We start from the raw sequence: 13,885 nt of genomic DNA, 5'->3' as shown, positions 1-13,885 counted from the left end.
CTCTGCCTATTCTAGAAGACACGTTCCTGGCATATGGAACATTTCAATGTCTGTTAGAGTTGTTCACTTTATTAATTTGTGTTGCTGCAAGTAAGATTACGCGCAGGGCAAGAACGGCCTTGGTTAGAGAACAAATATGTTTTACACGTCAAAAAGTTAGAGGTGACTTCCATGGATTTATTTTATTTACTTCTGAAGATTGTGGCAAGATGCTCCTCCCTTACATGGGATTGGATTGATGGTGTAACTTGGGCCAAGGCAGACAGGGCCCACAGAGATAGTACAAATAGACAAAATACTAAGTTTAATCATCTCGCAACTTGTAAACTGCAAGAAGCCCCTTCTGGATTATCCGTTGTGAATCTCAAGGAGATATCGTTTGACGATGTGGTGATGTCAGTGCTTGTGAAAGATTTAAACTCTGCTTCTACACTTTCACCTCCTTTAATGGATTTCATCAGTCAAATTGAGTAGGCTATTAGTCCTCTTTCCACGGATTCTGCAGGTGAAGTTCGACGGGAATCATGTCATACCTTGCTGAAATGTGCACCACAATGGAGTAACATCTCTCCAGCAGAAAGAGCTGCTCTTTGCAACATCCATGAAGATATTGGTATGGTCATACTCCCTGCTGATAAGTGTAATGCTATGGTCCTTTTGACAAGGGAAGCCTACAATGAGAAGATATATAGTCAACTAAGTGATTCTATGTACCGCAAAATCGATAAGGACCCAATGAGTCATATATCCAGAAAAACTGCAACTCTTTTGAATGATAATTCTTTATCTGAACAAGTTATCAAGAGGCTGAGACCATACAATGCTGTTCAACAAAGACTTTATGGGCTGCCCAAGATTCACAAGGATGGTGTTCCACTACATTTGATAGTGAGTAATAGTGATGCTTCTACTTGTTCTACTGCATAAAATCTGTTCTCCTTACTCAAGCCATATGTGGGTAAGTGCTGCCACTATATACATAATTCCAAGGATTTTATCAATCATTTGAAGACTGTTAAGTTGAGCAGCTCGGATTTACTAATTAGGTTCAATGTGGTCTCACTTTTTACCAAAGTGCCTTTGACTCGCTACATTTTATTGGTAACTTGTTCAGTGATGATTTGACAGCTTTATTTGAACATACTCTCCCCTCAACTTATTTTTTATTTAATAACGAATTTCTTGAACAAACTGATGGTGTCGCCATGAGGAGTCCCTTGTCCCCTGTGGTGGCCAATCTTTTTATGGAAGACTTAGAGGAGAGAGCTCTTGAGTCTGCCATCTTAAAGCCTACAGTTTCCTGATATTATGTAAATGATACTTTCATTGTATGGCCTCATGGCAAACAAGAACGGGGAAAAAATTCCTTTGTCATTTAAACTCTTCACATGACATCAAATTTACTATGGAGATTGAGAAAGATGGGACATCACATTTTCTAGATGTGTTAGTACACTGTAAGAATGATGGGTCTTTGGGACATTTTGTGTACAGAAAACCCACACATACAGATCTATATCTTCAGGTGTCCAGCTGCCACCATCCCACACAAACCGCGAGTGTTCTTAGTTCTTTAATTCATTGGGCACATGTAATACTGGATGCTGATAGCCCTCACAAAGGATTAGTGCATCTGGAGAAGGTTTTTAAGAGAATGGCTATACTTTGCGTCAAATACATAAGTCCATGCACAATTATAACAAGAAGCAACAGTCTGAGGAGACTGATGACGATTATAAATGAACTATGTTCCTTCCATATGCCAGGAACGTGTCTTCTAAAATAGGCAGATTGCTTAGAAGAATAATATTGTCATCTTCCGTCCACCAGCAAAAAGCAGGGCCTTAGTCAGAGCCAGTAAAGACAATTTACAATTGAGGAAGGCGGGTGTTTATAAAATTCCCTCTGCATATATGAGTCTGAAGACATGAACGGTCCAGGAACACTGTGTGGAACATGACACACTCGCCTGTGGCATCCTTTATAATCAGCAGTAGCAGAACATTGGATTTCCATGGGACATTCAATGAAATACAATAATACTAAAATTGTAGCACTGGATTCCAGCTTCTGGGACTCTGTAATTACAGAATCTGTGGAAATACATCCTACTCATAATTTAATAAATTGGGATAACAGCTTTCAACTGGATAAAAATTGGAATCCAATTATTAAAATTATGCGGTCACAATGGAGTGACATGCTTAGTTGATACTCAGCAATTATATTGTTCTTACTTCAGTACTGAGGGCAGCACACACAACTTGGCTGCCTCACGCATATCACCTCCTAATGCGCATGCCGTAAACCGCCAGTGCAATTCGCATGTGCAAAAAATGCTATAAATACCATGACTGCATCAGGTCTCTTCAGTATTTTGTGTATTCACCTGAGGATGGCCAGACATCTCTGGTCTGAAATATCGTGGCAGAATGTTGATGGATTCTGGCTACAAACCCAAAAATTCCTGGAAGAACATATGTATCTTACTGCTTGTTTCAGGTGTCCTTTGTATGTTGCTAGTCATTATTGCCATAATCACATCAAGGTCACTAATACCAGTTTCGATATGGACATCCTCAGGTATATTTGTTGCCATTAGATCCAATAAATTTCCATCATGAGTGGTATGTTCTAGGTAGTTTTCAAAGACACACAGTAATGTTTCACATGATGTCATATCACACCCAGCCCACCAAAACTTTAATTTTCCCAATTAATTGATGGATGATTAAAGACTCTACTGATGATTGCAGTATGATTGGTAAACGTCTGTACGAGCTTCTGTTTCAGTGATACTGGATTTAATTTTCTTGTCCAATGTGACAAATAGACCATCTCCATTTACCATTCGTCTGTCCTTTGATATATGCCGCAATTCCCCCCCCCCCCCCCCCCCAAAAAAAAAAAAAAAATCTCACTGCTGTTAACTTCAGGTTGCAGCCAGCTTTCTACACCTAGTATTACGTGAGCTCCACTAGTTTTTGGAGCACTCCAAACCCTGACACTTTGTTGCAAATGCTTTGTGAGTTAACTACTAGGATTTTAATACTCTAAAAGGTGGGGGAGAGGGGAGGGAGGTGCGATAGCAGCCTTCCTTCAAATCTTAGGCTATTGCTGTGTCTGGATCTCCTACAGCTACCATTATCTGGGCTGGATGGAGTGTCATCTAACCTAAAACAAAGAACCCTTGTGTTCAACCTATGCATAATCAGCTCCATGGTTACTAGCCTCCGATGTGTAGTGCACACCTGGCCCATTTAGGGTGGTTCTACAGTTCTCAACCCTATGGTGCAAGTACAGAAGTTGCAGCCTAGCTTGTCACAAAACCTTCAAAGTGTGTGGTACAGTCCTGCTATTCTACTCATAACCAGGTGGCCGTGATCACTTCTGTGCTGCAAACTGAGCTGCTCTGAAGCTCCATCTGTAAGGGTGGTCTTGTCAACCTTCTCCACCAATTGCTGGAGTGATCAAAGTATGACTTCTTAGCCTAGGCAACACCATCATTTGTTCCAGTGTGCGCTAGTCCGCAGTTGCTTGCAGCTTCTTTCCTCCACCACTCATCAAGACTCTGTTTAAATGTCTTAGATATAGAGCTTGCTACATCATAAAAAAGTAAAAGAAATGATGGGCAAGTTTCATATCTACAATTGAATTTCATATAGCTGTGAGCCAAATTATGGTTTTTGTGGTCAACAATAAGTGATTGATATTCCATGCATCTTAAACGACAGCATAGTGAAGTCTGACACAGCCACTGATAACAACCTGGCAATGCAATTTACCAGGGCATCTGTGTCTGACAGCAATCCCCCATTCTCCTGCCCCCCCCCCCTTTTCTGGTGCCGTTAGAGCAGAACATTTTCAGCATTCCAATAGTCACTGGTAGCTGCATGTGTAGCAGAAAAGTCTTGTAATCATGAAGATCTTTCTTCAGTTTTTACTAGTCACAATTTATTTTACTTTTATCAGAAAATAGAAATGCTTATTAACACAAATCATACTTTTATTAAAAAATAACTTTTTTACTTTAATTACTAATCATATGAAAATGAGTATTCACAATAAATTCAAATTTTGTACAAAAATTTAATGCATCAAATAGAAAACACTTTTTTTAACTGAACAGTAATAGTGATGTACATAAACAGTATCAATTATTTTATTTAATCCAGTGAGTAATTAAAAATAGATATTGTATTTTTTCATTAAGAAATCAAGATTCAGTATTTAACATTTTGATTTGATGATAAATATAGAATGCAAATAAAACAAAAAAGAAAGTTGTTCCTAATGAGAATTGAACCAGAGACTTCATGATTAAGAGACTTACATGCTACACAATCAGCTACCAGGAATGTTAAATTATTGGGAATTTTTTGTAGTGAACAATGTCAGAAATCTTCTAATCAGAGGTAAGTGTGGTTGAGGATTGTCATACTGCTCAGTAAACTGAGGTCAAAACTCCGACCTTTGAATTCCAGAAGTATGAGGGGTGTCCATTATGTAATGGAACATCATTTTTCTTCGCATGTTTTGGCCCAAAAAATTCGTGACATCCTTAAACATTCCCGTGTCATCTCACATATGTATATACGAGGGCAGTTCAATAAGTAATGCAACACATTTTTTTTCTCGGCCAATTTTGGTTGAAAAAACCGGAAATTTCTTGTGGAATATTTTCAAACATTCCCGCTTCGTCTCGTATAGTTTCATTGACTTCCGACAGGTGGCAGCGCTGTACGGAGCTGTTAAAATGGCGTCTGTAACGGATGTGCGTTGCAAACAACGGGCAGTGATCGAGTTTCTTTTGGCGGAAAACCAGGGCATCTCAGATATTCATAGGCGCTTGCGGAATGTCTACGGTGATCTGGCAGTGGACAAAAGCACGGTGAGTCGTTGGGCAAAACGTGTGTCATCATTGCCGCAAGGTCAAGCAAAACTGTCTGATCTCCCGCGTGCGGGCCGGCTGTGCACAGCTGTGACTCCTGCAATGGCGGAGCGTGCGAACACACTCGTTCGAGATGATCGACGGATCACCATCAAACAGCTCAGTGCTCAACTTGACATCTCTGTTGGTAGTGCTGTCACAATTGTTCACCAGTTGGGATATTCAAAGGTTTGTTCCCGCTGGGTCCCTCGTTGTCTAACCGAACACCATAAAGAGCAAAGAAGAACCATCTGTGCGGAATTGCTTGCTCGTCATGTGGCTGAGGGTGACAATTTCTTGTCAAAGATTGTTACAGGCGATGAAACATGGGTTCGTCACTTCGAACCTGAAACAAAATGGCAATCAATGGAGTGGCGCCACACCCACTCCCCTACCAAGAAAAAGTTTAAAGCCATACCCTCAGCCGGTAAAGTCATGGTTACAGTCTTCTGGGACGCTGAAGGGGTTATTCTGTTCGATGTCCTTCCCCATGGTCAAACGATCAACTCTGAAGTGTATTGTGCTACTCTTCAGAGCACCCCCGCCTTTTACCTTCTTCCTAAGACCCACAAACCCAATCATCCTGGTAATCCTATAGTTGCTGGCTTCAAAGCACCCACCGAATGTACACTCCTGGAAATTGAAATAAGAACACCGTGAATTCATTGTCCCAGGAAGGGGAAACTTTATTGACACATTCCTGGGGTCAGATACATCACATGATCACACTGACAGAACCACAGGCACAGAGACACAGGCAACAGAGCATGCACAATGTCGGCACTAGTACAGTGTATATCCACCTTTCGCAGCAATGCAGGCTGCTATTCTCCCATGGAGACGATTGTAGAGATGCTGGATGTAGTCCTGTGGAACGGCTTGCCATGCCATTTCCACCTGGCGCCTCAGTTGGACCAGCGTTCGTGCTGGACGTGCAGACCGCGTGAGACGACGCTTCATCCAGTCCCAAACATGCTCAATGGGGGACAGATCCGGAGATCTTACTGGCCAGGGTAGTTGACTTACACCTTCTAGAGCACGTTGGGTGGCACGGGATACATGCGGACATGCATTGTCCTGTTGGAACAGCAAGTTCCCTTGCCGGTCTAGGAATGGTAGAACGATGGATTCGATGACGGTTTGGATGTACCGTACACTATTCAGTGTCCCCTCGACGATCACCAGTGGTGTACGGCCAGTGTAGGAGATCGCTCCCCACACCATGATGCCGGGTGTTGGCCCTGTGTGCCTCGGTCGTATGCAGTCCTGATTGTGGCGCTCAACTGCATGGCGCCAAACACGCATACGACCATCATTGGCACCAAGGCAGAAGCGACTCTCATCGCTGAAGACGACACGTCTCCATTCGTCCCTCCATTCACGCCTGTCGCGACACCACTGGAGGCGGGCTGCACGATGTTGGGGCGTGAGCGGAAGACGGCCTAACGGTGTGCGGGACCGTAGCCCAGCTTCATGGAGATGGTTGCGAATGGTCCTCGCCGATACCCCAGGAGCAACAGTGTCCCTAATTTGCTGGGAAGTGGCGGTGCGGTCCCCTACGGCACTGCGTAGGATCCTACGGTCTTGGCGTGCATCCGTGCGTCGCTGCGGTCCGGTCCCAGGTCGACGGGCACGTGCACCTTCCGCCGACCACTGGCGACAACATCGATGTACTGTGGAGACCTCACGCCCCACGTGTTGAGCAATTCGGCGGTACGTCCACCCGGCCTCCCGCATGCCCACTATACGCCCTCGCTCAGTCTGTCAACTGCTCATACGGTTCACGTCCACGCTGTCGCGGCATGCTACCAGTGTTAAAGACTGCGATGGAGCTCCGTATGCCACGGCAAACTGGCTGACACTGACGGCGGCGGTGCACAAATGCTGCGCAGCTAGCGCCATTCGATGGCCAACACCGCGGTTCCTGGTGTGTCCGCTGTGCCGTGCGTGTGATCATTGCTTGTACAGCCCTCTCGCAGTGTCCGGAGCAAGTATGGTGGGTCTGACACACCGGTGTCAATGTGTTCTTTTTTCCATTTCCAGGAGTGTATATCTGTCTTCGTAGATCAACATCTGCAACACATAGTACAAAGACTTCCCTCGTACATCAAAGATACCAACTATTTCCTAGATCATCTGAAATCCATGCCCGTCCCACTCCCAGGACACACCTTGCTTGTCACCACTGATACCATCTCCCTCTAAACCAACATCCCCGAGGTACATGGTCTGTCTGCTGCTGAACATTTCCTCAGTCAACATCCACTTCATTCCAAACCTATGACATTCGTCTTGCTCACCCTAACCAACTGTATAACCAACAATTACTTCACCTTCAATTGACAGACATACAAACAGATCAGGGTAACAGCCATGGGAACCGGGGTGGCTCCTTCCTGTGCCAGTCTTTTCATGGGTCACTTTGGAGGGTGCTTTCCTGTGATCAATATGCCTTCTGTCCATGGTTTGGTTCATATACATTGATGACATCTTTACCATATGTGCTCGTGGTGAGGCTGACCTGTTAAAATTCCTGGAATCTCTAAGTATCTTCTCCCAATTAAATTTCACATAATCCCTTTCCGAATCCCATGCCACTTTCCTTGATGTTGATCTCATCCTCACTGAAGGCCAGCTACACACTTCCATCCACATTAGACCTACTAACAAACAACAATACTTACATTTTGTCAGTTGCCATCCTTTCCATGTCAAACATTTCCTCCCATACAGCCTTGGCATTCGAGCAATCATATTTGTTCTGATGCAGACACTTTACAGCAATACACCAACACTCTTACTTCAGCCTACACTGGACGTAATTATCCCAATAGCCTAGTTCAAAAACAGTTTTCCTGGACCATCACATCGCACATCGAATCCTGGTATTGCTGACACCCCCCCCCCCCCCCCAAAAAAAAAAAAAAGAAAAAGGAGAAAAACTACTTGCCAGCCAGTATTATCCTGGTCTTCAATGTATTAATCAGTTACTTCAAGGCCATGACTTCCCAAAACCATGCACTGAAATGAGATCCATTCTATTTTAGATGTTTTCCACCACACCTAGAACAGCTTTTTGTTGCCCTCCCAATCTCAACAGTATCCTTGTTGGACCCTATGCTCCTTCTGCACCCTATCATATGGCTCCTATCCTGTCCCCATTGGAAGACTTGCCACATGCACCCTCCTACCACCATCTACTCCAGCACTCTAATTGGCAAAACATATACTATCAAAGGAAGAACATATACTATCAAAGGAAGAACCACCTATGAAACGACACGGCACATACCAGCTGTTACGTAAACAGTGTGTAGGCTTATAAATCAGTATGACTACCATCCAGTTGCCAGTCAGGCTAATGGGCATAGGCACAGGGTGTATACATGCAACAAACACTATTCTGTTGCAGAGCATGCTGTGCAATATGTCAGTCATAACCTTGGTGCCTGTTTCACCAAACGTGCCATATGGATTCTTCCCCAGAAACTAGTTTATCAGAGCTACACAGCCGGGAACTAGCACTACAATATGTTCTTGGTTCTTGCCACCCATCTGACCTTAATTTACATTACTTCCTTCTATCTCCCGCTTTCATTTTCTTACCTGTCTATTTTATGTTGTCACCTCTCCCACCTCTTACATACAAGGCACTTAGCTTTACACTCTTATTAGCATGTGCATGTTGATATAGTAGTAATGTCTTACATATTACTCTATCTTCCACCTTTAAGCTCTCAGGTTCCCAAATCTCATCCAGTGCAGTCCCCTTTAATCAGTCTTTCCTTCTCATCCTGTTCGGTAAGTTCCCCCTGACCCAGGGTTCCAGGTGACTTTTCTCAATTGTACCATTTTCCCTAAACCTCTCTAGTACTTTCCGTTCTTCCCTCTTCTTTCCCATTCAACTCTTCTGACAGGAGGAGCAGACACTACCTTATTGTTCATAGTAACTTTATTTGTGATGATGTCACCTTGTTCCTTCAGCATTTTATCTGCTTATGTAATTTTACTTTAAGTGCTAATCACATGTTAACTTTCTATCTTTAAATGCACTTCTTTTTGGCCAGTCTAAGTAATTTTCTTCCAGTAAATTTCTGTCCTTTATTGAGGTTTTACATCTCTTAAGAGTGATGAATGCAAATGGAAATAGTATTAACCATTACATACTGGTTTGTAAGTATACTGTAAACTGAAAGTAATTTTGTACATATGAGAGATGGAAAGCAGAAAGGGGTCTGTTGTTGAACATTTTGGATTTTGAGCTAGTACAATTTTTATGTTCAAATTTTTTAATAACTTGTAAAAAATATTTCTATCTCTGAATTTGAGTGAGTTGACAGATTAATTATTGGTGGAAAAAAGGTGTTTGAAATAATGTGATTTAAAGTTCACTTTCTTACCACTGTTTAATTTTATGTAATTAAGAAACAAATTCTGCATATATATATATTACTCTCAAGTCCTTTGTCAGATAATGCAGACTTTTTTTAAGTTAACATAGAGCATTTAGTGGTTAACCTGTTCAGACCCACAGTGCATTGTGAAGTAAAAAATTAAAAACCAAATAAACTGGCCCTAAACTGAGATTTTTTGTAAAATATTTGTATTTTTACTGAGTTTTATGGCATTGTTTGAACTAAATTTTTACTGAAGCCATTAATGGGCCCAAAACCATCTAAAATTCTAAGTTCACAAATACACCAAAAATAGATTACTGAGATAACATATTTTATAATGGCATAAGGATTTGATTTTATACTTCTGAAATACTTATCTAAACATGTCGATAATTCACAAACAGCATTTTTGCCTCTTTCTTTGGTTGTGGAATACCTGGCTGGTCAATTTCTTTCTCAGGATCCTCACTGCCACTGACTCTGAATAGCAGAGTAATCACATAGATGTAGATGTGGACTTGAGGCTCTGGTTCTATCTCAGGGCACAATGTCTTTATTCCTCTTTGCAATAGATCCTGACATTTCTGAAACAATAATCTTTCCATTGTCTTGTCATCCCTGCCAGAATTATGGCAGCAGGAGACCAGGGTCCATTTTCTTTGGCAAAGATGTGTTGTTCAAATTCATTTCCCTCAATGTCCATTTTGCAATGTACACTACCTTTGTAGCTAACAGTGAAGTCAAGGGGGATATACTTCGTTATGTGAGATCACTTTTTGCTTTCAATCCTGCATATATTGATGGGAAGGGGAAAGGTTATCAGCAATTGTAATTCAAATTTAATAATGATGATTAAAATAATTTTGCATTGCATAACAACTCAAACAACATACTGAATTAACTTCAAAAATTTTCAGCTACAATATAAGAAATAAAGCAAGGTTTCAAGAGTATCGCTTGGATGCAGTAGGCTCATACAAGGGTCTTAACTGCTTGACTGGCATGACATCACCTCAAAAAAGTAAGAAACATAATTTTTGAATTTTGTCAATTTTTAAAAATATTTCTTAGATCTGTTAGTTACCACTACTTCGTAATGCCGGGACGATCCCTTTGGAAGGGCGTTGCAGACTTCCTTCCCCATCCTTCTGTGATCCAATGGGACTGATGACCTTGCTGTTTGGTCCCATCCTCCAAATCAACCAATCACTGCTGCTTCATTATGCATGATTTTTTGGTAAGAATTACTGATATCTACTAGATGTTGCACCATGTATTAATGAATGAACACCTTGCACTGCAATTTATTGTGCCAGGAAACAGGTGGCATTTTAAAAATAGATTTTGACCTGTCTACTTCAAATTAATTTGAATTGCGATTATAGCATAACATCCATATAGCATTTCACATGGTTGACAGTAGTTGGTTTACTCTGAGAATCACTCAGATTGTTGATTTAACTATTCATTGTTCCAGTAACTGTTGGACACAATTGTAAATGCATAATATCTGAGGGAAGTGGTAACTCAGAGAACATATTAATATATCAGTAAATGATAAAGGCTAATTCTCTGAATTTTGTGACTGAATCTGAAGACTACACACTACCTGCATCAAATGACATACATATTGTGGCCATACTGTCCCTTAATTTAATTTTAACTTTTCATACTAACTATCTTATTTTTTAACGTAGTGTTGTAGTATTCCCTAGAAACATCTTTCTAGATTAGTGGCAAGATCCCCATAAGAGTAAGCCTATAAATTAAAATCCTGGCCCATCTGTTGTGACAATTTTATTACTGTTGCACAGTGTCAGTTCTTCAGAATAATTGATATATTACAAATGTCCCCCTAGATAAATAAATTTCTTTTGTATGAAAGCACTACTATTAAAAGGTATTTATACCTTGATGGATAAACTTGCTGAGTAATAAAACTATCATTTTTCCCTGCTCCACAAGCTACTACAGCTACGTATACACTTAAAAGTGCAGTCTCTTGATGGTTTGATATGACAGTAGTGTGAATATCATTTTTTTAAAACATGATGCATTGTTGGTTACAAAATCCTTGGATGAAACACTTGGTTAACTTGCCATGTCTAATTTGAGTGAAATTTCAACCTTCATCAGCAGGTGCTAGGCCTGACTGCTGTGAAACTGGCATGGCTCTCACTTTCATAACTAGAAGGCAGTATCTGATGAGCTAGATAGTCATACCATCACAGAGATGGTGCATGCTGGGGTAGCACCTTCTGTTTCTAGATTCATTGTGCTGGTTGTCCAGTGGCAACTGCTGTGTCACTGATCTCCCCCCTCCCACACCCCCACCCCCTCCCACTCCCCCCACTCCCACTCCCACCCACTCCCACTCCCACCCACTCCCACTCCCACTCCCACCCACTCCCTCCCACTCCCACACTCCCTCCCACTCCCACACTCCCTCCCACTCCCACACTCCCTCCCACTCCCACACTCCCTCCCACTCCCACACTCCCTCCCACTCCCCCACACCCTCCCACTCCCCCACACCCTCCCACTCCCCCACACCCTCCCACTCCCCCACACCCTCCCACTCCCCCACACCCTCCCACTCCCCCACACCCTCCCACTCCCCCACACCCTCCCAGTTGCACTATCAAAGCACAACTCAGAACCCACCCTCACAGCTTTACTTTCACCACTGACTCATCTCCTATCTTTGACTCCTAACTCTTTTTTTATGATCTAAATGTTGTCTGGCCTCAGAGCCCTGTAGAGTCCAAAATTATACTGCTTTGATACCACAATGTTTTTCTAGTGTTTATACTTAAACATTAAATGATTGCAATAATGTGATTGGCGTTGGTATTTATGTAGAATTCCTGTATGGATAATTAGACTGATATGTTTGATTTTTATAATTTAATCTGCTGTTTACTACTTTTCAGCAACTGTTGATGACTACCTGGTAACACCATGGGGCAAAGATTACAAAGTCCATGAAGAAAATGATGAAATACAACTTGGCTCTGTCACCAAGTACACAATAAACAGAAACAATATCCATGACCATGAGAGTAAGTTTACAACCATGAGCAGAAAAATCATGTCGTCAGAGTGAAATTTGAACTGATGTGAAAAAAAATCTTGTCAAACTTCTTGAAGATATCACTAAAGTCTTTTGTACACAGTTATTAAAGTAACAAAAAACTCAGTTTTCTGCTTTTTGCTTTGTAATACTCTATCCCACTTATACCATAAAACATTTTCTTATTGTTAAATGTTCTTTCAAAACCAAACTTCTTTACAGACTGCAAATAAAATTCTCAAACTTTTATTCCCCCCCCAGAGATTGTATTGAAAAATAGGCACTGGGTTTTATTATTTAACAATGGCCATTAACATAAACTATTTCATTTTTAAGGTGAAAGAAAAGTTGAAAGGAGAAGCACCTTTGAGGTTAAAAGAAAACATCCTTTTACAAGTAATCACAAGATAAAGGCTGACACGGCATATTCAGTCAAGGTAAGAAGTGACAATTCTGCCATACATGGGTGTGTACCAAACATTTCTTCATTTGATAGCATTTCTGGAGACAGAGGAAGAACTTTGTTTTCACATGTGACACACTGGTTATTTCCTTGCATTGACAAAAATATGTCTGATAGTTCACTTTCAAAATTAAATTATCTGCAGACAGAAATTAATGAAATGAGAGATTTAGAAGATTCCTCTTTAGAAAGTGTTCTTTGCAAATTCAATTCCCTTATATTATCATTCCACTGGAGTGATACTACTTCAGAAAACTCTGGGCACTCAGCTGCATGTGAGGTAGAAAATTTCTCTCTGATAGAAATTATGAACAAGAACGCTTATGTAACATCAGATTTCTCTTCTGAGCAGAGACATCAGTTATCTGAAGTGCCGATCCCAAGAAACAGCAATCAACGATCCAGCCTTAGCAAACAAATCAGCTCAGAAACGGAGCCTACTTACTCCTGCAGGAACTCTGAATTGGAACCTACTTATTCCTGCAGGAGCTCAGAGTCTGAGAAAAGCTATTTCTCTGTAACTCACTATGGAGATGCAGATTATGCCTGCTCAGAAGCAGGAACATTCATTAGTATCAATTCAGAACCTTCTTCTCCTGTGAATGTAGAAGAGTATGGTTCTGTTCAGTCTCTGTAAGGAACAGTACAAAAAGCTTATCCTTTGTGGCTTTGAGATACTTCATGCATGTTGATATTTTCAGAACCTGTGCATGTAAGAAAAAAAATTTGTACTTTCCTTTGTACTCATATTGGTGCTATATCATTTTCGTTTTGTTACTCTCTTTGCCAGTTCATCTGTATATTCAGCTGGAAAAAAACTACTATGTATTAAAATGTTATAGCCTAATTTTAGTATATATTTCACTTTACATTATGCAATAATAAAAATTGTATTTTTATTTTAATCCTCTTCTTTCTGTTTATAGAAAACTTGTCTAAAGAAATAAATTACTGATTTAAAACTTAAAGCTAGTAGGACATGTCTGTTACATAGAAATATCTATGTAAGTTTTCTCTGTCTG

The 13,885-nt window shown here is 41.0% G+C and overlaps 1 protein-coding gene across 1 annotated transcript in view; it reads left to right on the top strand.

Annotated features, from left to right (window-relative positions):
• The window catches only part of LOC126248793 (uncharacterized), a 189,537-nt gene extending 175,884 nt beyond the window's left edge, over positions 1-13,653 (top strand). The window contains exons 8-11 of the mRNA XM_049950184.1: positions 10,245-10,348; positions 12,261-12,389; positions 12,737-12,837; positions 13,216-13,653. Of these exons, the coding sequence (XP_049806141.1) occupies positions 10,245-10,348; positions 12,261-12,389; positions 12,737-12,837; positions 13,216-13,500 (619 nt within the window). The 3' untranslated portion in view covers positions 13,501-13,653. The remainder of the gene's footprint in view (positions 1-10,244; positions 10,349-12,260; positions 12,390-12,736; positions 12,838-13,215) is intronic.
• The last annotated feature ends 232 nt before the right edge of the window (positions 13,654-13,885 follow it).

Source organism: Schistocerca nitens, chromosome 1 (genome assembly GCF_023898315.1).
Source record: "Schistocerca nitens isolate TAMUIC-IGC-003100 chromosome 1, iqSchNite1.1, whole genome shotgun sequence".
In the NCBI taxonomy this organism is placed as follows: Eukaryota; Metazoa; Arthropoda; class Insecta; order Orthoptera; family Acrididae; genus Schistocerca; species Schistocerca nitens.
The sequence above is the reverse complement of the archived record's forward strand: the minus strand, read 5'-3'. Positions and strand labels throughout refer to the sequence as shown.